Genomic DNA, 23,981 nt, shown 5'->3' on the forward strand with positions numbered 1-23,981 from the left:
GCTTCAGAGCTACAAATTGGCCAGAAGTCTCACTGCAATAGTTTTTCTAGGATTGCCCTTGGGTGGCTGCTAGAAAAAAAAAAGAAAAAATGAGGTCAACATTGTCAACATTTTGAGTAGCAGGAGTGTGCTGGTAGGGCAGCAGCAGCATTCAATGGCTCCAGCTGCATCCCTGCAACCTGTTCACTGTCTTTCATTGCCACTGTCCTCTTTCTTTTTTTCCAGGTGGAGGATTCTAGAAGAATGCTTGAAATGTATCAGGGGAAAAAAAGGGAAAAAAAGGGAGGGGGGGGCGCCTTTAATTATATCCTCTCTGCTGACTGCCTCGGGAGGTGTTGTTAGTAATTAATTAGCACAGCATGCTGTGTGCTCTGCACTAACAGCACTCAGTGGGTCTGTGTGCCACATGGCCCTGAGTAGCCAGAGGGCTCTGTGAAAGAGGATCACCTCTACACATACTGCTGCTCATGGCCACACAGAGCGAGGGCAAATGCTGGTGATGCTGCTCTGTGGCTGGAGTGGTTGTTTCTAGGCACGGGAGCGGAGGTTCACACAGGATCACAGGGGTTGGAAGGGACCTCTGGAGATCCCCCAGCCCAGCCCCCTGCTGGAGCAGATCCCTGCAGCAGGTCGCACAGGAAAGTGTCCAGATGGGTTCTGAGTATCTTCAGAGCAGCAGACTCCATGACCGCACACTGGGCAGCTGTTCAGTGCTCTGTCACCCTCACAGGAAACTTCTTCCTCATGTTCATATGGAATTCCTGCATTGCAGTCTGTGCCCATCGTCCCCATCTCTGCACACCACAGAACAGAGCCTGGCCCCACCCACTTGATTCCCACCCTTTAGGTATTGATAAGCACTGATCAGATCCGCTCTCAGCCTTCTCTTCTCCAGGCTGAACATCCCCAGCTCTCTCAGCCTTTCCCCGTGCAGGAGATGCTCCAGGCCCCGATCATCTTTGTCGCCCTCCTCTGGACTCTGTCCAGAAGTTCCCCGTCCTTCTTGAGCTGGGGAGCCCGGAACTGGGCACAGTGCTCCAGATGTGGCAGAGCAGAGGAGGAGGGTCACCTCCCTCACCCTGCTGGCCGCGCTCTTTGCAGCGCAGCCCAGGATCCCACTGCCCCTCTTGGCCAACGACGCGCCCTGCCCAGCGGCAGCCCGGGGAGCCACGCGATGGCTCAGAGGGGCTCCCCCCGCTCCCGCACGGCACGAGCGGCTCCGCGCAGGGCCCCTCCTTTGCCGGGCACCAGGTGCGGTCACGGAGGAGCTCCCGCCGCCCCGCCACACCCCTGCACCCGCTCCCTCGCAGCGCGGCCCTCCGGCCGAGCCCTGCCCGTTGCCATGGCCGTCGCCACGGCCGTCGGGGACCCCTCGCGCCGGTTGGGCCCCGGCAGCGAGGCGGCGGGCGGCACCGCTGCCGGGCGGCGGCGGCCATTGGCTGTCGCTATGCGGGGCCGGCGGGCTCCCGTCCCCTCCCCTCCTCTCCCACCGCCGCGGTGTGGGAGCGCCGTGGAGAAGGAGGAGGACGAGGACGAGGAGGAGGAAGAAGAGGAGGAGGAGGAGGAGAGGCGGCGGAGCGGAGCGGGCCGGCCGCCCGCCCCCAGGCGCCCCCCGGCCGGGCCGGGCCGCCTCCCTCTCTCCCTCTCTCCCTCCCCTCAGAGCGGCGGCGAGATGGCGGCGGGCGGCGGGCAGGCCATCGTCTGGCGCAACGTGGTGCTGATGGGGCTGCTGCACCTGGGCGCCGTGTACGCGCTCAGCCTGGTGCCGCGGGCGCAGCTGCTCACCCTGCTGTGGGGTGAGTGGGGCGGCGGGGGCGGCCGGGGCCGGGGCCGCGCGGCGGCGGCGCCTTTGTGGGCCCTCCGCCCGTTGCCGTAGAAACGGCGGGCGCTCCCCGCTCGCGGCCGTCCGTTTCTGCGGCCGGGCGGAGGGGCGCGGAAAGGCCGGAGGGGCGATGCTTCGCGCGGAAGGTCCCGCGGAGAGCCAGCCGGCGGGACGCGGCTTTCGCGGACGCCCCCGTTTTCACGCTTCGGTCGGCAGGGGGCACGGCCGTCCTTTGTCCCCCGGGAGGGCGACGCACCGGGCTGCGGGGCCCCGGCCGGGCGAGCGCCGCGTGGCGGCGTGGCGCTGTGCGGATGCGGCCGAGAGCCGGCGCCGTGCCGGGCTGCGAGAGGAGTGCGGGCTGCGCCGGAGCCAGCGGGAAGCGGCGGGCTGGAGCTGCTTTGTTCGGCGCCGCGGGCGGATCGGGGCTCGAGGCTGGCGGCGGGAGCGGCGCGCGGGTGGGCTTCCTTCTGCATCGAAACCCCCCGGTTCCTCTGCGCCTTGTTAGGGAGCTCCTCGGGGCGGGAGGGTTGAACTACCGTCCATCCTCTAAGGTCTGTCTTTCGCTCGTCGGTTTTACCGAGGTGCTAAATAATAAACGTGTCTCGACGACTTTGCAACTTAATGCCCTTCTCGCAGATGAGAGCCTCCCGTTTCTCGACGTCGTTATTTTTAACAGGCGCCCGGCAGCAGACCGCCGAGTTTTACGGGAGCTTTTATGACGGCTCTTCGGCAGGGAGCGAGCGCGCTGGCTCCAGCCGTGAGAATGCAGCCCTCCTGCAGAATAGCTCCAGCAGAAGTGCGTGCTGCCGCGCTGGGGTCGGGGCAGACAAAGGCAGGGTTGTTGCCGTTCGAGTTAAGGAGCGCAGCCTCGCTTGGTGAGATGTAGGGCTGCACGGTGGTGAAGTTTGGTGGGGACGAAGAATCATTAAGGTTGGAAAAGACAGCTAAGATCGCCAAGTCCAACCATCAACCCATCGCCACCGTGCCCGCTGGCCATGTCCCTCAGTGCCACGTAGGGCTGTGTCGGGCAGGGCTTTGCGTTAGAGGGTGTGAATTGAAGAGCTGCGGCCCTCACTGGATCCACATGTGGTTTTCTTTCTCATCCTGAGCTCGGCACTTGGGTAGCTCATTGGCAGTCTTGCACCAGCCATCTCATTGCCTTGTCCCTTGCTGCCTTGCAAGCAAGCCATAGGGAGTTGTGTGCTGAGCGTGGCTCCCGCTGCCAGCACCAGGTGTAACCCATGGCACGATGTGGACAGTTGCCAGAGGCTCACCAGCACTTTCCCAGCTCCTTACTTTGCCTTCCCCAGAATCATCCGTAACTGGAACAGACAGGGTGCTCCGTGCTGAGCCCACTTGGTGATTCTCAGTTCACCTAAGCGGAGCTGAAATGCCATGGTACCACCTAGGAAACAGCTGATCAAGCCAAATTGCATGCTCAGCAATTTCCACTGGTAATTTATTGACACTTGTCCAGCTGTACATAATAGACAATGGAAAATGCTGGCAAGCGGAGGCTCCGTCGGGTGTTTACTCAGGATTATCTGTACTACTCTGTTCCCATTGCCTCCTGCACTAATGCTGGGAGCCGATGTTACTGCTCCTCGTGCCACACACGGAGCTGCAGGATCCCCACCAGCTCTGGGTAATGCAACCAGACCGCCTGGGGAGCGCTGGGAACTGGGTTATGTTTCAAGGGATGCGTGCTTAAACTGGGTAAAACAGAGGCTTTCAGGGCCATCCTGGTGCCTCCCTGGAATTTGGTTTCTGTCCAAGCTGAACAAAAACAATAAAATTACTCATGTCAGAATTTTCCATGAGCTGGTGACCGCCTTGGCTGGGTAGCACAGCAGCTGATGGGTGCAAGCCATTGAGCAGCCCTGGCTTGTCCCGTGGCACATCCCAGCACTGTGCCCAGGGTATGTCCCCTTCTCTGCATAAGGGTCTGAAATTCTGCTTGGTAAAAGGTGCTTTTTAGCCCTCTGATGTGGAAGCATGTAACGTAGCCCAAAAATACCAAAGAACAACAAACCAGAGCAGAAGATGAACCCATCACCTATTTTAAACCCTTTTCTTTCAGGCTGCTGAGTGTTACTGGCATTCATGACTTGAAAAACTGGCACATGCATGGCCTATCGCTGCCTTAAGATAGGAGATACTCAGAAACCTGTATCTTCAGGATGTGCCTCTCTGGCTGCCTGATTCCTGGGTGCACAGCTGCTGGTTCACACACTGATATGACTTGCCAGAGCCTGAGAGCAGGAGAAGAGGATGGCCTTGTGTTCTGTGGGAGGGGAGGATTCTCACCCTGTTCTTGGCAGTGCTGTTGTGCTGGCATCCCATCTCTGGAAGGCTGAAAGGCATTGTGCTGCTGGCACAGGGTCATCGTGGTGCTCAGAGGGCTCCACAGGATCACAGCTGCCTCCTCAGTCCTTGCAGGGAGTGACCTGTGCAATGAGGCACATGTTGCTGGTGTGCACTGCAGATGCAAGTTTTATTAGGCTTGCACATTTCGGAAGGCTTGCATATTCTTGAGTGCCATCTACTGGCTTTTGTGGTATGAACAGATTTTGGCTGTTAACCACTTCTGTGCACGCTGTGCTCGCCTACAGAAGCTCCCATTGTGTTGGAAGCTTTGTGCAGATGGCTATAAATAGGAATCCTGGCTACAAGTGGGCTGTACTCAGCACCTCTGGGACCTCTCTGGAGGAAGGAGGTGAAAATACTGTCTCCATTTCACAGCTATGGATTGGAGATGCTTGATTAAAACTTCCACTGTTGCTTCTGCTGCCACTCTGCTGGGAGAACCCTTGGGTCCTGCAGTGGTTACGTTCAACATTCAAGTGATTCCTGCAAGCAAGGTTTTGGGTCAGGGAGCAGGAACTGAACACAACACCTTACCTTGCAGAGACCTCCCTGTTCGAGGTGATGCTTCTGCTGCTCAGATGTTTTTCCTTCCCTAGTGTTCCTGTTCTAGCTGTTGCTGTAGGTGATTTCCCCATGTTCAGCCTTAAGCATGTATATTTGTTTCCTGTCTCCATTTCATCCTTCTTCAGGAGATGCCAACAGGCAGAGCAGCTCATCTGTGCTGATTCTGGTCTCTGCGGTCAGAGGAGTGGCTTGCTCCTTTCGGAGGGCTGGGCTGGGAAATGTCAGCTTGCCCACAGAACTTAGTATGCATCCTCATCACTGCCACTGTGCCTTCCTTCCCTGCAATTATGGTTGTGCTTGCAATTAACGCTGATGTTATAATTGAAGCCGAGCAATTTTTCGCAATCAGATTTTATTTTCACCGTGGAGGCTAACAATAAAATGCGATGCCCTGCCAGAGAGCATTCAGAATTACTGTACTGAGTAAAGCTAGGCTGATGTGAACGAGAGGGGAGAGCTGAGTGCCAGCTGCTGGCGGCAGGAATCCTGCGTGCCTACACTGCTCCACACCAAGAGGATGGGATTTCTGGAGTGGGCTTTTTCCACTTGTCTGGCTTCTCAGGTGATGCCCAAGAGGAGAACTATGTTTTTCTGGGAGGAAGAAGGGGCTGGTGGTGGAGCAGTGGCCGCAAAAACATAGGACTGAGCTTGAGTTTTGGGACAGGTCATGCTAGGAGATGATGGCTTTGGCTCCCACCTTTAATGCAGAAGCATAGACCCATGTGCCTGAGTTTGCTGAGGGCTGACAGCTCAAGCACACACTCTTTCCATCCTTGAGAAAACAGACAAAACTGGCATTATTGGCACTTCTAGAGCACTTAAAAGCCAGTGGAGCCCTAGCCAGCCTGTGGATTGAGGGCAACAGTGAGGTCATGGGGAGAGAAAAGAAATCTGCCCGTGGTTCTGTGATGATGTAGGATCCGGCTGAGCTGAGAGAGGCTACACGGAAGCATCAAAAATTTCAGAGAAATCAGAGCATCTTCCAGCCTTCTCTTTTGATCTAAAAATACAAGCTCTTCAGCATCTTCAGGCAATCTTCCATCGCTGGTGAGTTCAGGGAATCTGCATGTGCTTCCTGGGAGAATTTTAGCATTCTCTGGAATTCTCGCTGTCATCTGCAATTTCCACTGCTCTATTGGCTTTTTTTTAACGTCACTTTGGCCTCCGTTGTCGAAGTGAACATTTCTGCTATTCCAACCGGAATAAAGTCTTTTGTATACTCAGCCAAAAGGGCTGGCTCTGGGGAACATTCCTGAAAATGCATACGTGAGCATGTGCGCTGAAGCAGGGGCAGACTGGATTTCCCAGCCTGGTGACAGCAAGCTCGGGAGGCTATGACAGATGGCTTGTCCTGGAGTACCACAGTCAAACTTCTTCTTTGCAACTCCAAACTCTGCCTCCCCACGTCCATTCGATATGTTTCATCTCCTCTCTTTCTCTCTCAGTTCCAATTAGAGCAGCTCAGAAAATGCGTAGATCTAATTTTAGATGAACCCGCTCCTGCCCTGAGATTTCACACGATTGCTCTTCACATGATTGCACGGCTCCCCCGAGTGCAGGCGCGCGCTGTACAGCGGGTGACTCGGGGAAATGGTTCTTTTTAATTCTGGGTTGTTGGTTTGAAGCCAGCCTGAGGTGCTCCTGGTGCCAGCCTTTGATAGTTAGCAGGGCTCAGCCAACAGTAGGGTGGCCATTCGGCCGCTTCTGCCAGCAGAGACCCTGGGGCCAGAGCACCAACTCCGCGTTTTTTCTTGGCACGGCCCACAGTGGGAGGTTTGCCTCCTTTGTAAATGCAGTTCCAGGTCAGGAGAGCAGGCTTCCTTCAGTGTCTCTGGTGGAAAAGGAGTTAGGCCACCACTGAACATCAGAGCAACACTTTCTGAGTTTGGGCAGATTAGCTGGTGTTAGTCCTAAGTCTACTAGTGAACAACAGCAAAAAAAAAAAAACACAAACGAGGAATGGAACGCGGATGCAGATGCAATTTAATTTTTAGAAAAATCCTGACTGTCAGGTGCAGTGGTGTTGCATATTTATGGTGATCAGTCAGCTTTGCAATGCTGAGTTTGTGCTTGAGCGACTTGCTGTTTGTATTTCTCACGCAGTTCTTGTAGCCTGATGGAAGACCTTAAGTTTTATGCATTCAATTATTAAAAATGCCCTAGCAAGCAGTTTTGCTCTGGCTGAATAAGCAGAGGTAGATGTCAGCATGTAACCTCACAAATGTTGCGTGTCCATCCCTGTTAGTTTAAACCCTCAAATTGTTATTTACTTTAACGAGTCAAGTTATCAAAAGTCAAAAAGAGGGGAAAAAAGAAATAAGGGAAAGAAACATTAAGAAGTGCCTCTTGCCTGCTCCCTCGGGCCCCTTTGCCATCTGCCCAGTGCGTTTGGCATTGACACGACCACAGCGAGCAGTACGGCTGCTGTCTTCCTCTGAGAAGCGACTGCTGCACATTAAAGCACATTCAGATATTGACAGTCACACCACTGTAGATGTGCAATTGATTTTATCTCCAAACTGATATTTTCATATGTGCTGCTGCGTCCCTCAGAGATGATTGCAATTGGCACCATGTAACTGGGCTATGTTTGACATTGGCAACATGTGGCTGGTTGCTAGCTGATAGCAGTGGCTTCTTGAAATGGTTACTTGAGACACACGTCAGGAGCCAGCATTGTCTGTACAGGTGTGCAGAGTGCACCCAGTGCCTAGTGGATTTCTGACTTTGGTTGGTCTGCTGCTGGTACAACCAGGTAAGGGTCAAAAGCCATCTGGAATCCACTGGCTTCACTAATAGGTATCACATCTCCGATGTGCATTGAGGAAAAAAAAAAAAAAAAAAAAGGTTCAAATTTTGATGTTTGGCATGTAACAAAGTTTAAGATACTTGAGGGAGATCTGCACTGATTTAAGCAACTATGTAGAGCAGAGAATGATTTTCTGATGCCTCTGAAGTTGCCACAGACTGTGGCAGTATCTCCCCATATCCTTGTAAGAGGTTGGCCCTGCACGTTTTCATTGGAGTTTGGCACTTGATGCAAGGAGAGTTTCTGGAAATCCATCCATGGGGATGATGAGCTGTTCTGAAAAAGATGGCTCAAATGTTTTATGCTGCCAGTCTCCCATCCCATCCATTTTTAAACGATGTGCCTGGTGTAGTTTGCAGTGCTTCTCTCCGGCTGTGAGATGATACCCCTGTGCCTGCTGTTCAACATCACATTGATGTTTCACTGCCCTATCGTGTTGCAAGCTCAGAATATTTTATGTGCTGTTGGTGATCCTCCTGGCAGGCACTTGCTTCCCCAAGTGTCACATCCTCACTGCAGATCCCTGGCTGTTCTCACGGCCCTAAGCTGCATTACTTTGCTTTTTCTCATTTTGATTCTCATTTTGAGCTACGCTTTCCCTGTTTCTGTACAGATCCTTTTGTGTTTCTTAGCCCTCTCACTGTTGCTCCAAATTTAGCATCATCTGCAGTTATAATTAATACGCTGTTTGCCTTTGTTTCAGGTCATTAATAAGCATGTTGGATAAAAATCTTCTGCCTATTGATTCTGGCGCGTTCCCATAAATAGCATCTGTGCACAGGCATTGTGCACTTGGAGCCTAGCAACCCGCCAGCTCCCTGTGTGCACAGTGCACGAACCTCCACTCTTTTCTCTCCTGCATCCTCTCTGCAACCCCATGCACAGGTTCTGTCCCTTGTCCTTGCACGCAAGTTCGTTTGTTTGATCCATTTCCCCTCATCCTCAGAGTTCCCTCTGAAATGCTTCTCCCTCTGCTTCGCATCATGCATTTGTCCAACAGGATGTGTCTGCTCTGGCCACCGAACTCCTGAGTATATTTTTTTCCTAGGGATGCTTCAACCCTCAGCCTTTATTTTAGGAAGATTCTTGCTGTTATGATTCCTCCTCTGAAAAAACAAAAAACAAACAGCATTGCTTTGCCAGGAATAGAGCCCCTTGGCATGTATTAAGGAAGGTCTAGAGAGCTACTCCTCTTGATGATCCTTCCGTCTCCATTAACAGTATGGTAGAAACTAGGGTTAAAATTCAAGAAGATCCTTAAATACCAACCCCTTGCAAAGAAGGGACAGGTGAAAGAAGAGGATTTCAGCCCCCAGGGCTGGCATGAGGTTGACCAGCCGTAAAACCTACGGGCAATATGTTCGTTTGATGATTCAGCCTTAATATTTTTATGTTGCTGGGATAATGTCAGTGTTGGATGTGTCACAGATCTGTTCCCACAATTACAGTCATTTGAGCAGTTTGGAAGGCCTTTTTTAATGATGTTTCTGCCACGTTCTTGCTTCATCAGCCTGCTACAGCTCAATATCACATACAGAAGATGGCAGGATAGGTTTCCCCTCGTTGTGTAAGAGAAGTCCATGTCCTCACAGTGACAGAGCAAAGTATGAGAACAGCGAGACTGCAGAGGAAACAATTGCAAGGTAGCTGCAGTGCCAGCATTGTTACTGATCTGACAGTTGTAAAACAAAATGTGTAAATAACATGCATGTTATGGTTTTTGGTTCATTTGTGTGTTCTCTTCAGGAAGCAAGCAGGAGTCTGAATTTGGTGATAGACTTTTCATGTTGGATGAACCTGCACAGATGAGCCTTTTCCAGGAGTAGCAGAAATGCTGCAGCCTGCTGAAAAGGGAAGTGGCCCCTCACCGATGGAGTCAAAAGCAGGTTTTGGAGATGTTTCATCATTGTTAGGATTTTCTGACTCCGTTTGTATGCTGCATTTGTGAGAAAGGCTTTGGTTTCCCTTTTTGTTCCAGGAACTCTTTAGGTATTAAAAAATAGGCATGTTTTCATAGAATAGAGTAATAGAATCACCAAGGTTGGAAAAGACCTACAAGACCATCCAGTCCAACCATCCACGTATCACCAGTAGTTCTCACTGAACTATGTCTCTCAACACAACATCTAAACGTTCCTTGAATACCAGGGTCTTGGTTCAAGCAGCCTGTGTGTTTCAGGTGGCAGGAGGTCCTGGCTAAACAGCACATCACCTTACACCATGCAAACATATTTCAGGTTGTCCTGTGATGTTCCTGTTGTTTGAATCCACGTTTTTATTTATTTTCTCAATTGTACGCTTGCAAAGTGAGCATGTACTATTAAGGCACAGTACGAGAAATCAATGCTCCCTACAGGAGGAAGACATGAGAGCCTGCTATCATGACAGCTGGACAGCTGAAATGGGAGCAGCTGGAGTGGCCTGGTTTGTTTGGGGTTACACAGTACGTCCCTCCTTGCTGTCCCACATGTGTGCCAGGCAGTGTCCAGCTGCAGCTGGAGCACAGTGCCTATGGAACAGAGCCGCTTGCTGCGTTGGCCATCTGAAAAAATGCTCAAAACAAGTTTACTTGGCCAGTCTTGTAATTACAGAAAGGAAAGGCAGTTGCTGAAGCTGAAGGAGACTGTGAATGCTGAGATCCCTGGTGCATTTATAGTACTGATTCATAAGCTCACAATGGTGAGAGAAGTTTTTATTGTGGGAACTCTGACACAGTTTGTATTTTCAGGGATGGGAAGTGATGCTTCTCAGTGAGGTGGCAGATGAGACTCAAGCAAAGACCTGTCTGGAGGAGGCTGGCACTGTCATTGCCAGTTTTCTGAGATGAGAGATGAACCCTCACTCCACTTCAGCTGGCAAAGGCACACAGTGCAAATGCATCACAGCACAGTGCTTTGTTGCTGCCATACTCCCCTGAACGACAGACACAGTGGCAAAGTGAGAAGGGGGTGAGAGGAGGAGCACTGCATCCCCAGGGCCATTGGGCAGAGCTGGGCTGATATCCTTACCTCATCTTCTGAGCCTCCCCAGAGGCATCAGGGGCATGCAGGGACAAAGATCAGCTTTAAGACAAAGAAAGCAAAAATAAAAGAGCTGGCCCCTGGCACACCTTGTGTTTTGTTTTCTTTCAGCATATTTCTGTTTCCTGATGACAGCCTTGGGCGTGACGGCTGGTGCACATCGCTTGTGGAGCCACCGTTCATACAAAGCCAAGCTGCCTCTGCGGATCTTCCTGGCTGCAGCTAACTCCATGGCCTTCCAGGTGGGATTGTGGTTGCCTGTCCTCATTCTTTGCCTCCAGGCAGCTTTATCTCCTGTATGGGGATCACTTCAGCTTACAAACATCAAAAGTGAAAATATATCTATCAGCAGGAAGACACTTGCTGATGATGCATGGTGCTGGCCTAGGGGATGCAGAGATCCTCTCACCACCCACACAACATCACTTAATAGACAGCCCAGGAGCAATGGTTACTTAGGGATCAAGTTAACATGCCTAACCCAAGCCAGGCCCCACACTTCAGAAACTTGTGTAAGGGCCAACCTTGTGCAGATATGTTGGCATAATCAGGTTTGTTTGTCTAGCCAGGCTTTGAGGGGTTTTCACATGCCCAGAAAGGAGAGCAGATGTCCTTTCTCACCATTGTAATTTCTCTGTTTGATGCAGCACTTTTCAGCAGTAGAATTTAAATATGTTACCACGAAGTGTTTTATGAGCTCTGTAATTCCTAATACGCAGTCTTAGACTTCAAAATCTTTCTGTAACACTCAGGTGGTGGTAGGAGGTAGCCCAGAGCCAGGATAATGTGATGTGAACTTAGTTGCTCCTTTGGCTGTTCAAAAGACTTATATGCATCTGTGCTAACATTACACTTATCTGGTTTGGCTGCCATTATCCCCGGTGGCACTGAGTACCACATGTGTGCGGTGCCCTGAGTTTTCAGTTTTTTCCTTTCAGAGGATAAAGCAAGGATGAATCGTCTTTGATTTATCTTTCTAAGGTGGAGAGTATCAATCCTGTTGGTCTCTTTGCACATTACAAAGAGCTTTTGTTTGAATATAGAGATATGTCCCATTTTACTGTAATCCCCACCTTAATTCTGAGCCGCATTCCTGCTGCTTTGTGGTGCTGTGTTATTTCAGAGCTTTACAAACCCTTTGCTCACTATGCTCAACAACCACTTTGAGTTATAAATAACCCCCTGGTACTGTCCTCCTGTCTTATTGCACGTCATACCTTTCCTGTGTAGTTTGAATGAGTGTGTCAAGCTGGATTGCCTCATCATTGCTTTTGGCTGTGGTTGTGATATGATTTTGAGGCAGTGAAGTACTTCGAAGTACCTCCAAGCTACCTTTGTGCAGCTTTGTATCAGAAGGAAAACAAAAGGCCAAGCCACACACTCTAAATTTTAAATAGTCTGAAGCCTGTTCCTAACTACCATGACATCCATTGCCTTCCCCACCACAAACAGGCAGTGAGCAAGTTTTCAGGTCCTTCTCCCTCCTGTTGGCTTTGGGAGGAAGAGATTGCTTTGAGGATACTTGCAGAATACCTGGATGCTGCCTTCTTGAAGGGCAGGGGCAACTCTTCTGCGCAGTGGTGACTTCATGGTGCATGAGGGTATGGGTGTGACATGCTGAATGTTCTCTGAAACACCATCAGATTGCAGCAGTGTTTGCCCTGCTGCCTACTGCACTTTTCACCATTTCTTCGTTATGCATCCCGGTTTGTCATCATGTGTTGGTCTGCAAGTTGATGAGGGGATCCGCTAATGAAACCTCTTGTCTGTATCACTGTCACAGCACGATGCTCACACTCTGCTTTGGAGGGGATTTCACTCCTGTGTTTACCTGAAACTTCATCAAGAGTGACACATTCCTGAAAAATGATTGCTATTAATACACTCTCATTTACATGCGCAATGCTGCAGTTGTAGGTGTATTTATTGCCAACAGTTCTGGCCTCTGGCCTTTATTTCCTCTTAGCCTTTGTGTTTTTTAATTAGATGCAATTCAGTTGTTTCACAGCTTCCCAGTGCTTTCATCTGGGGAATCACATTTTTGTCAACCCTGCAGGTGTTTTCTGCGGTGTGAGAAGCCACGTGGATTTCTCACAGTACCGTTATCATTGCTTTGACCTGGTTACCTGTTGTGCCACAGATAGTTCTATTAAGCATTCTTGTGGCAAACTGCTCAGTAATTCCAGTTGAAAGATCATTTCTCATTAAGAAAGAGGACCCTCCTAAGTGTGTTTCTTGCATAGCCCTGTTTTGTTTTTAAATGACTTGATTGTAGCATTTTGTAGTCTTCTGGATACTCCCACTGAGGACTAAATCTGCCACTTGAAGCATTGCAGAGGCTTGTATTCCCTTTCATTTCTCTGTAGGAAAAAAAAAATGGCAGCAAGGTAAAAATCTGCTCTTGTTCGCACTGAGGAGCTTGGTGACCTTCTTTGGTTTGCTTTGCTCCACTTGGCTTGCTTTCCTGTGCAATGGGCTTTTGTTCCTCACTTGTCTCCTGTGGGCTCTCTTAAAGACCACCTTTGCAATGCTGAGATTGAACTCTGACGCATTTGAACCGAATTCTTCAGTTTCTATTTGCAGTCATTCTTGGAGTTGTTCAGCAGCACAGGTGGCCTTGGTACATTCTCTCAAATGTTGGTAGCTGAGAGAAAGGAATGATCTGTTACACCTTGAGCACAGAGCTTTTGTTTCACTAAATACAGACCTTCACAGTTGTTAGCTCAGGCTTACTGTGTCCTTGAGTGTATCCTCTGCCTTCCCAGCTGCTGCTTTGTGGTTCTTAACAGACACCGCAAATGGCTTCCTCGGATCTTCTGGGACCAAAGCTCCTGTTGTTGGTGGTTGTGGTTGCTCCTGCTGTTCCTAGAAGCAACCCAAGCCCTTCCTTCTTTTGGTATTACTGTCTGGAACCCTTTTTGGCTGTGCAAAGACAAAAAGAGCAGAGAGAAGGGCACTCAGCTAAGCATTCTCTGATTCAAGCTCACGCTATTGTATATCCAGGCACTAACTTTTTTTTTTTTTTTTTTAATAGTTTGGTACTACTGAATTCACAGATGAGTGTGTGGCCTGAGTTTTCCAAAGGCTTCCCTGTGGTAATAGTAATAGCTCAGCAGTGCTGCAGAAACAACCAGTTCAGTCTAGCACAGGCAAACTGGGTGGATGATATCTCTTCAGTCAAGTAAACTTGGAAAGGCTTGCTTCGGTTCTGAAATTGCCATCCACCCTTTTCTCCCTGCCATCCCCTCAGTGCCACTTGCAGTCATGGGGAATTTCAGTGGCTTGAACCTACTGACAGTTTGAACAGAAGCAGGACTGAACTTAATTTGTATCTGATCTACATTCAACACTGAGCTGCTCTTGAGGGCCTGAGACTCTTATTCCAGCCTGGCTGCAAATTCAAGACTTGTTTCCCAAAAAGTAGGTACGTTTCATTTGATGTCTCAACCTTGTACACATCCCTGCAGACAAAACAGTAATTTAAATGCCAGTTTTAATTGTGAGAGATTCATCCCTCAGAACAGCTGAGCACATTCAGCTCCTGTGTAGGTTAGGAGAAGGCACATGAAGCATTCCACAAGCTCTGTCGCATTTTCTGTTTTTCTCCCTGGAGGGTGTCAGTGATAACCAGCCACAACCTTGAGTCACCAAGTGTTTTTGAAGAGCACCTGTGGATGTTTGATTGCCATTCCCATGTGGGGAAGGAATTGGGTGGTTCTGCAGGAGCACTGCCCTGCCTTTCTCCTCTTACCCTACTCTGCTCTGTCTGCAGAATGACATCTACGAGTGGAGCCGAGACCACCGTGTGCACCACAAGTACTCGGAGACAGATGCAGACCCACACAATGCCCGCCGTGGCTTCTTCTTCTCCCACATTGGCTGGCTGTTTGTGCGCAAGCACAAAGACGTCATAGAAAAGGGAAGAAAGCTGGATTTCACTGATCTGCTGGATGACCCCGTTGTCAGATTCCAAAGAAAGTAAGTGGGAGTGTGTGCTGCTGGATGGAGGGGTCTTGACATGTCGCTGTGGCTTCTTCCTTGTTGGAACCTTTCCCCTTTGTTCCCCTATGAGATCCCTGCCACCCTGATGGCAGACGGTAGGGCTGCCATCCCTCTGCCTGCTACTGTGGCCATGCTCCTGATGTTCACAGCCTGTTTTGGCCAGCTTTGTTACGCAGGCAGCGTGCCCTGTCCTCATCTTTCTCCAAAATCCAGGGCTTGCTGGGAAAACAGCCACAGCAAAAGCTGCTGGGCTCTTGGCCTTCTGCTTTCATCATTGGAGTAAAAGCTGTAATTGCAACATGCCTAAATGCAAAAGTGCACTTCTCACTGCAAACTCACCTTTGGCACTGGTGGGCCAGCTCAGACTGGCTTCTTCTCTCGGGACTGTCATCTGTTACAGGATTATTTGTCTCCCCTGAGAATAAGCACAGACTGAGTTCAAATTGCTTACACAATCTGTGAGAGGTGGGAATTGAGCAGCACACTGTGTCCTCCGCATGAGTAACTGCATAGTGGGCAGAAATGGAAGATGCTCCCTGCCAGCAAGCATTTGGTATAGGTGCTCTGCAGACCACATACACCCATTTCTGAGCACTTTCTGAATAAGGGAAGCATTTGGTTGAGTCCTGAAATCTGTGTTGCCTCTACTGTGTGCCAGCAGAATCTCCCCTTCCTCAGAACAACTGCAGGAGGGTGGAACTGATTACCCTCCACTTTCTGTCACTTTTATTGGCTCAGTCAGCAGTGGGTGTTTGCAAAGGCTCCTTTGCAGTTTGCAGCAGCACCTCTTGGCTGTGTTGATGCCTTTGCCAAGATGACAGCATCCTCTGAGAAGCAGGCTCTGCTGCCTTGGTTGTACTGCAGACTTTGTGTAGCAGTGGTGTAGGTTTTGTGCAGCAAAGTTGTGTTTGAGCAAATGCCTGTTCTTGGGATTTGAATTCAGGACTTGGGAGTTTACTGAACGTTGGGGTTTTTGCTCTGGATTTGGGCCTTGTCTTTTCATCCCCAGCAATACCTGCTGCTTCAGGGTTTGGAGCTCTCTTTATGTTTCAGATTGCACTCTGGAAAACGTAAAATGTGACTGCAGATAGCTGAAACTTTCTGTGCTGCACTGCTCCTTTCCCAGCTGTGATATGCAGTACCTGGTTCATTCTCTGGCTGCCCACGTAGGAGTTGGCACAGTTTGCATGCTGGCAGAGCTGGGACATGCTCTGTTGCATGTACATTCTTTTTTTTTTGTTTTCCTCTCATCCAAGACTTTCACTTAGTCCTCCCAGTCATGGGCAGCAGTCCATGAAAGTGCCTACATTCCTCGTAGACTACTGAGAGCCCTGACAGCCACTCAAAGGCAGAGACCAAAAAGCGGCCCTGGTCACTGCCACACAACTGCTTTCTGCAGAGGAGGTGACTCTTCTGACACAGAGCCAGTAGCATACTGGCCTGGCTGCTGGCTTTGTGCTTCTCTATGGCAAAGGCTGTTGTTGCTGTGAACTGCTAGGGTGATTGTCTTTCAAGGCTGGGGAGAATGGCAAGGCAGGACAGCCTTTCTGAAATGAAAAGCTGATTGTTAGCTTGCTAAGAGCAGGTTGCTTGCTGTAAGCATTTCTGAGTATAGTTTGGAAACATCCACAGTATTAATGATGCTAAAATCTGTATTGAAAGGTAAAAATAGGGATGACTAGCAGTCTTTTCCCTAACACTGCTCCTGATACATCAGCGTGGTTTCTCTTACAAAGAACAGGCGCCTTAAGCTCCAAAGAACTGGATACAGCTAAGAGCTGCTAAGATAGAATTTCAGTTTGACATGCAAAAACAGGTTTTTAGGTCAAGCCTTTTCCTCCATTCTTGAATTTTGTCCTGGATTAGCAGCATTTTTTTTTTCTGGCATCTGTCCATAGTATCATAATAGTCATAATTGTCCCTTACCTGGCACTTTCCAACCCCCCACATCTGCAAGTGCTTTTCAGTGCAGGTGAGTAGATGAGTACTCACGCCACTGGCTTTAGAGAGGACAGGAATGGCAACAACCATCCCCTGTAGCTCTCAGTAGCTGCCTATGGTACTGAGTGCTCACCAAGGCTTTGCACGCTCAGTAGATGTGGAGGTCTTGGGTTTAGAGTGTGCCAGCATGGCCAGGATTATCACAATAGATATCATGTCAAGACAGGTGACTTGGTTGGAACGATCTGATTCAAACCTAAAACCCCACGAGTAGGAAGCAGTCCCTCTGCAGCCTCTTGGCTCCATTCATATTCTTCTGCACTACAACCATCATCCAACTGTTCTCACAGGCACTTACCTTGTGATACCCAACCCCTCATTCCCCTGCCATCATTCCCACTACATCAGTGATGTCTTTTTGTTTCTTTCTAGGTACTACAAGAGTTCAGTCGTGCTGATGTGCTTTGTGATCCCCACCGTTGTGCCATGGTACCTCTGGGGCGAAAGTCTGTGGAATGCCTACTTCCTCGCCTCCATCCTCCGGTACACCATATCCCTCAACGTCACCTGGCTGGTCAACAGCGCCGCTCACATGTATGGCAACCGCCCTTATGACAAGTACATCAATCCCAGGCAGAACACCTTTGTCACTCTGGGAGCCATTGGTAGGTGTTGTAGGCTTAGGTAGAGGCTTGCAATCTGAGAGCAAATTCTGTTCTGCTGCACCTTGGTTGGGGTTTGTGGGCACCTGCAATCTGCCACCACTTTGAGGTAGGGCTTGGAGGAGGCTGCATGTGCTGGAGGAAAACTCCGTTGTTCTGCTAGAAGTGGTGGCTCTGCTATTTGATTGGTTGCCAGTCACCCCTCTTGAAGCTGTTGTAGCCAGGCAGGGAAAATCAAGAGTGCTGAAATGGAGCCAGTTGTGGGTTTGCCCCAGAGGTCTCCTATAGCCAGGGGTGCAGCATAATCTGCAGTGGGGTCATGGCTTCGGGTTCCTGAGTTCTTTAGTGTGCCAGCCATGCAGTCTTCTAACACCTTCTCTCTTTCCCAGGTGAGGGTTTCCACAATTACCACCACACCTTCCCCTTCGACTACTCAGCCAGCGAGCTGGGCCTGAAGTTCAACCCCACCACTTGGTTCATTGACTTCATGTTTTGGTTGGGGTTGGTCACTGACCGGAAACAAGCTCCAAAGGAGATGATCCAAGCACGCAAGGAAAGGACTGGAGATGGCAGTGCTTGAAGAGTAATGCTTCTCTGTGCGTCAGCATCGTCGCACACTGCTCGGAGTTATTTTCCTCTGGGTAAAATTAGTTTTTTTCAGTTGGGCTGAATTTATTCCACAGGAATAGATTTGGCTCTGACCTTTCTTCCTTATTAGCTGTCTTATGTCCGAACTTCAGACTATTAAACGTCAAAATGTTCTATATTATTTAATATTAGAGTTAAACTAATTTTAGTCACTGTAGATTATGTCTGAAATACGTTGTAATTTGCTTGTTCATGGTTAAATGTTGCAGTTTGGAGGAACTAATTATCCTTTCAAAATGCAGTTAGGGGAGAATTTGTTTCTACTATTAATCAAACATGCTTTTGAGACGTGTTCCTAGGAGGGGACAGGCAGGACAGGGCACAATGTGCTGTTCCAACTACAAACCGATGGTAAGGAACAGGAAGAGCACCAAGAAAAACAGGATGTCAAAGGGGAGAAATCAGCCTAAAATTAGTTAGCTGTTAGTTTGAAAATCTGCTTTCTTCTTTTTGTTAGCCCTGTTAGCCAAACCAACGCGCCGCTGTCTTTGCTAAATATGAAAACCATTTACTGCTGAGCAGGCTTTTGTGTTGAAGATACAGGCCAAAATACAAACTGATGCTATGTTGAGATGATTCCTTTGTTGTTGCATACACATTGTAATTTGTAAAGATATAGAGCTCAACAGTGTCTTAAGCCAAATGAAGCTTCAGTTTTGATGTTTGGAGACCTGAGTTATATTCTAACCAGTCATGGCCATGAATGCATGCATATTTTAGCTCCTTTTGCACAAGAGGCTGCTAACATTTTTGTTTCTGCCTTTGATTTGTGGGTCTTTGAAAACTGACCTTTATCGAAGTCAGAGTCTCTACTAATATTTCAGCTGCATGCAACATCTATTGGTTTCTGAGCAAAATATAAAGACAGTTATGTAGCTTCTGAACTAAATGGTTGCCTTGTTTAAAAAGGAAAAAAAAAAAGGAAAAAAAAAAAAAAGGAAAAAAAAAAAAAAAAGCATGCGGAGTTAATGGAACATACAGCCCTTAGTGTTAGATGTTAGCCAGTGCAGGAGAAAGGCTTCATACTGTCGGCACTGGAGCACTTTTGAAGATAGAGGGCGTGATTCTCATTTATAAAGCAGGTCGCCGCCTTACGCCTCGCTAGGGGGTGCTCGATTCAGGCTGCTCGGCCCCATGCCTGGAGCGCGGCTGTGGCTCAAGGTAAGTGAGACTCAGCCCAAGTATTTTCAGGAAAGATGTAGAGTTTAAAAAAAGAAAAAGAAAAAAAAAAAATCACAGTTAAAAATCGATTCTTTTTTTTCTTGTTTCTTGTTTTTCAAATGTTGCCATATAATATAAGAGTTGTCTTTATTCTGTATTTCATCCAGCAGGTGTTTTAACAGTGTTAATTTGCCATTAATGATGTTAAACTCTTGAGTGTTTTACAATAAACAGTTATGAATTAGTCCGGCCATTGCGTTTTGTTTGGAAACGCCTCCAGCAGCAAAGGGCTGAGTTTGTCATTTGTCAGAAGTACAGCACTGTTACACTTTGTGTTTCCAGCTATTCTATTAGAGCAGAGCACCCAAAGGTATCTACCCCCTTCATGTGTGTGCGTTCCTCCTCAGTGGAAGAGGACTGTTATCAACCAGAAGGGCACCACGAGATTGGATTACTTCCTTGTTCCAGATGCAATTTGCTGAAAGGCCTGGGCTGTGCCAGACGTGTGTGTCTCAATGTGTATCCATCTGCAGCTGTGGCCCTTGGCACGCACAGGAGTTGCACATGTGATGGGAGACGTCTCACTGCTGCCCTGTGCAGGAAGCTAGGAAGTTTCCTACCTACTGCTTGGAAGTGTAGGAGTGTCAGGAGCGTTACTTCTCTCTCTGAGGGGTGGATGGGCTGCAAAAATCATTGGGGAGCGCCTTCAAAGTGATGGTGGAGACAGGCTTGCAGGTGATGTTTGAATGTAGGAGTGAAGCAGGGAAGACACAAACACATCTTACTGGCTCTTCCTTCGTTTTTTCTGTGTAGCTTCCTCTCTGGAGAACTGCAGTGAAAGCACTTTGCAGCTGCTTACATACACATCTTCCTGCTGGTCTTTGTCACATTGTAGATCCCTTTTTTTTTTCTTTCTTTTTTTTTTTTTTGTACTGCTATTACTTGGACTTCCCTAAGCTGATTCCTGTAAGTTCCTGTGCTGTAAGAAAAGAAAAACAACCAGCCCCGCAAAGTGACACTGGCTGTTCTCAGCCTGACTACTTGAGATTTTAACGAGGTAACAGCTGTTTTCCTTGTAGGTGTGCTTGAAGCAATGCCAGTTCCAGTGGGACTCAGGGATTTGAGACCTTGGAACTGTTTGCAAGTTAGCTGTGATTTTGAAAAACGAAGGTAAGCCATCATTTGGAAATATAAAGATCCTCTATCAAATGCCTTAGGCATGAGCTTGTAACTTCCTCGGCTCTACTTTCACTACATGGTGGAGCAATAAAAAAAATATCATTTCTCCTTTGCAGGAAAAAATGATGTTTCCCAAATGAATGTCCCAAATGTGAGCAGAACTCAGGTACCTCCCTGGTATGGAAATAGTCTTGGCTGTATTCTGTCGTGTGGTCTCCCTCAGTATGTGGGGTTGTGGGACTGCAGCTTCGTACCATGCAGCAGGGAAGCTGTGGAGTCTTGCTAAGGCAGGAACAGCATGTGCTGCTTTCCTCTTCAGGAGTGTTTGTGTGTTGAGAGTTTCAAGGCTGTGGGCTCTCACTTTCAGCAGAGGCTGAGGACAAGAGGAAATGGTTTTAAACTGAGACAGGGGAGGTTTAGGTTAGATACTAGGAGGAAGTTTTTCACACAGAGGGTGGTGACGCACTGGAACAGGTTGCCCAAGGAGGTTGCGGATGCCCCATCCTTGGAGGCATTCAAGGCCAGGCTGGATGTGGCTCTGGGCAGCCTCGTCTGCTGGTTGGTGACCCTGTCCATGGCAGGGGGGTTGAAATTCGATGATCATTGTAGTCCTTTTCAACCCAGGCCATTCTATGATTCTATGATTTTTGCCAGAATAGGTGAGGCTCTGAGAAAATGTAATGTTGGTTCAGATATCATTTGTTCCTTCCCACAGAAGAAACCCCCAAGCAGGTCTTCTCCTTTCTGTCCTGTGTAAGCTCAGAGAAACACTCTGCATGGGCTGGAACTTGGCACATAATTGAAGGAGAGCTTCTGTTGTAATTTCCAGTGTGTACTTGGTTACACAAATATTGATGCAATCCCATTAGGGCTGTGTAGAAACACCATGGTCAGAGTACAGAGGCAAGCACAACTGGAACAAAGCTGAGGTTGCGGCTGCTGATTACAGTGGAGCTTCCAGGCTGTTTCACCCCATCTGCAGTTTCTGTTGGGTGTATGGGCTGTGCTATGTTCAGACAATCCCCTGGAGAAGGCGGTGAACAGAAGCAAAAACCCCCTCCTGTCAAAGTTGCACCTGGAAACAGGCTCAGTGGAGAGTGTGAGCTCCAGAGCTAAGAAATTCATCAGGGTTCACTTAACAGCTTCTGAAAGGCAGCCAAGTGGAGCAGAAAGCTCATGTGTGAACTCCTGCCCTGCAGCCCTGCTGCTGTGCTGGGGAAAGCCAGAGGCAATCCTGCTGTGTGCCATGGTGCTGGGCACTGTGCCACGGTCCTGCACAGTGCTGAGACGCAGAACAGGTGCCTTGTGTGGGCAGTGGATGTGTGGGCAGGATGAGTGTCTGCTGCTGGGGCTCAGCGGTTGATTTTCAGGCGGGGCAATATTTGTGTCCCTATCTCACCCTGCAGCTTGTGCTGGGCAAATGCATTCCCCTGGCTTAGGCTGATAATTTCTTGGATCCAGAAACCATCAGCTAACCTTCCTGAAAACCAGCCCAGCAGATGGGAAATGTGGTCTGGCCCTTGGTATTAAAGCAGGCGGTTGGGAAGGAGGATCCTAGGAATAAGCCACTCTTCTGAAAGGTCAGTGTCCATTGGGGCCTCCGCCATGCTGTCAGTGCAGCAATGTCACTACAGGCTTCAGTCACCTAGCCTGGTTCGCATCCTGAAGGGCTCTTGATGTGCTGGGATTTGTGAAGGTTGATGATGTATCAATTGCCACGTTGTGGCCCTCAAAACACAATCAGGTTGGACTTGTAGCGCCTCAATATTTTTGCTCCTGGGCTGTTCTGTAGCTGTACTATCACACAAAAAGGGTCTCACAGGAAGTTATGGGGCTCCTTTTCACAACCTCTAGGAATCAAGGTCTAATTTTCCTCAGGATCTTCCTTTGATGTAAAGAGGAACCCAGAGCAGAGCCAGGCAGTGGAGGAGCTGTTTGCTCCTCCACATAAGCCCAAGTGCCCATCTGCCACCACAGCACGAGCTCAGCAGTGCCCAGTCCCTGAGCTGGAACACCAAGTTTCCACAGCTGCACACATAGCAAATGCAGCCTCATTACATAAGGGAGAATGGGAGGAATTGGACCACACTGGAATTGGGCCCAGCACAGGTGAAGCCCTGCCTCTGCTCCACACCAGATGCATCCCTAAAGATCAAAAGCAAAGCCTGCAGGCAGGACAAGAGTACAAAAGCACCTACTGTGGGCTTTGGAAGATGCCTGGGGGAAAGTTGCAGTGAAAAAAGATACAGAAGTGAACTGATGCTTATCAGAGCTGATAAGCACAGTATTAACTGAGGGTGATGGTCACCTTAGTCACCTCCACTTGCTGCTCTAGTCCCAAACCCTAATGACTTTTTCTCGGTGGGGATAGTGTGGGCAATTTGAGAAGAGCTTGTCTTGAAGGTCTGGGACCCGGGGATACTTCTTAGAGTGAGAGTGGATGTTCTGCAGGCAGTGGTCCCTCCAGCAAACCTGGAGCATGCCTGTTGCTCCAACCAGCAGGTGTGCATGCTCAGACGGCACATGTTTAACAGCAAGGCATTTGGAAAAATGAAGTCTATCAAAATATTTTAAAAGCTGGATGAAGGAACAGATGGCTTTGGTGAGAGTTGATCTGGCTAACAAAATGAGGGCTATCACTGAAGCGGAGGAACAGTTGCTCAGGTGCTGTATTTAGATGTGCTGCAGCTCTGAGCGATCCCTGGCCCCTTCCTCCCACCCCCACTGCTGGGTGGGCGATGCTTCTTGTCCAGCCCTGCTCCAGCTCGGGAGTGGAAAGAAACAGGACAGGAAAACCAGGTGGTATATCTATTTTCAGAACACATGCATGTCCCAGGAATGAAAACAAATGCTGAGCAATTCTCTTTTCTTCCTTCTTTCTCTCTTATTTACCTCTTTCCCTGAAGAAGAGCCAAGCAAAATGACAGCCAGCCTGCAATGGCCAAACCATCCCTGACAGGGCTTATCTTTGCTTCTCCCTGAGCTGTGGGTGAGGTCTGTGAGGTGGGATTTGCTTTGTGGAAATCCTCTCTTTTGTGTGAAAAATAGCTTTGAGGCAGATCCTGACACCCAGTGTCGGGGCACAAGGACTCTTGCTCCTCCTCTGCATTGTTAGCCTCCTCTGCATCGTGAGAAGAAGGTGGGCACAGAGCTGGCACATAGTTTGGTCCTCACCAAGAGCACTGATGTGGTGAAGTGTGGTAAGGGATCACCCATGTGCTGCAAGGCATCGAGAGGAGGAAAATTGTGATTCTGAGCATTTGCATGTATTGGAGCTGGTCTCCTTTCTGGGGTAGGTAAATTGCCAGGCAGGTTCCCCGTCGCCCAGCAGGAAAAGCCCAGTGGGAACATGGGCAGGATGAGTCTAGAATGCATGAACTGGCAACTGGGACTGTTCAGTCTGGAGAAAATGAGGCTCAGGGGAGACCTTGTTGCTTCCTACATTTCCCTGAAAGGAGGTTGTGGTAAAGTGGGGATTGGCCTCTTCTCCTGGGCAGCAGTGATGGGACAGAAGGAAATGGCCTCAAGTTGTACCAGGGGAGGTTCAGGTTGGATATTAGGAATAATTTATTCTCAGAAAGCGGTGAGGTACTGGCACAGGCTGCCCAGGGAGGTGGTGCAGTCATCACCCCTGGGAGTGTTGAAGAACCGTGGAGATGGGCACAGAGGGACGCGGTAGGGATGGATGGGTGTGAGGTTGAACTGCGTGATCTTAGAGACCTCTTTTCCAACCTTAATGATTCTGTGATTCTGTGACCAATGTCTGATGGGACAAAGGTGGGATGGGGAAGGCCCTGGAGGCACAT

At 49.2% G+C, this 23,981-nt stretch overlaps 1 protein-coding gene across 1 annotated transcript; it reads left to right on the forward strand.

Annotated features, from left to right (window-relative positions):
- The first annotated feature begins 1,456 nt into the window (after window positions 1-1,456).
- On the forward strand, window positions 1,457-19,240 carry SCD5 (stearoyl-CoA desaturase 5). The gene is made up of 5 exons (XM_031596690.2): window positions 1,457-1,796; window positions 10,694-10,824; window positions 14,355-14,560; window positions 16,958-17,190; window positions 17,577-19,240. Exons 1-5 carry the CDS (start codon window positions 1,673-1,675, stop codon window positions 17,765-17,767), a joined length of 885 nt encoding a protein of 294 aa, XP_031452550.1. The 5' UTR covers window positions 1,457-1,672; the 3' UTR covers window positions 17,768-19,240.
- Window positions 19,241-23,981: the final 4,741 nt, after the last annotated feature.

Source organism: Phasianus colchicus, chromosome 4 (assembly GCF_987193195.1).
Source record: "Phasianus colchicus chromosome 4, bPhaCol1.hap1.1, whole genome shotgun sequence".
In the NCBI taxonomy this organism is placed as follows: Eukaryota; Metazoa; Chordata; class Aves; order Galliformes; family Phasianidae; genus Phasianus; species Phasianus colchicus.

Bases quoted from the DNA above. Each gene is read 5' to 3' on its own strand.
- SCD5 (XM_031596690.2), top strand. From the start codon at position 1,673: ATGGCGGCGGGCGGCGGGCAGGCCATCGTCTGGCGCAACGTGGTGCTG. The intron at 10,825-14,354 runs GTGGGATTGTGG...CTCTGTCTGCAG, and splicing joins CTAACTCCATGGCCTTCCAG to AATGACATCTACGAGTGGAG. The intron at 17,191-17,576 runs GTAGGTGTTGTA...TCTCTTTCCCAG, and splicing joins TGTCACTCTGGGAGCCATTG to GTGAGGGTTTCCACAATTAC.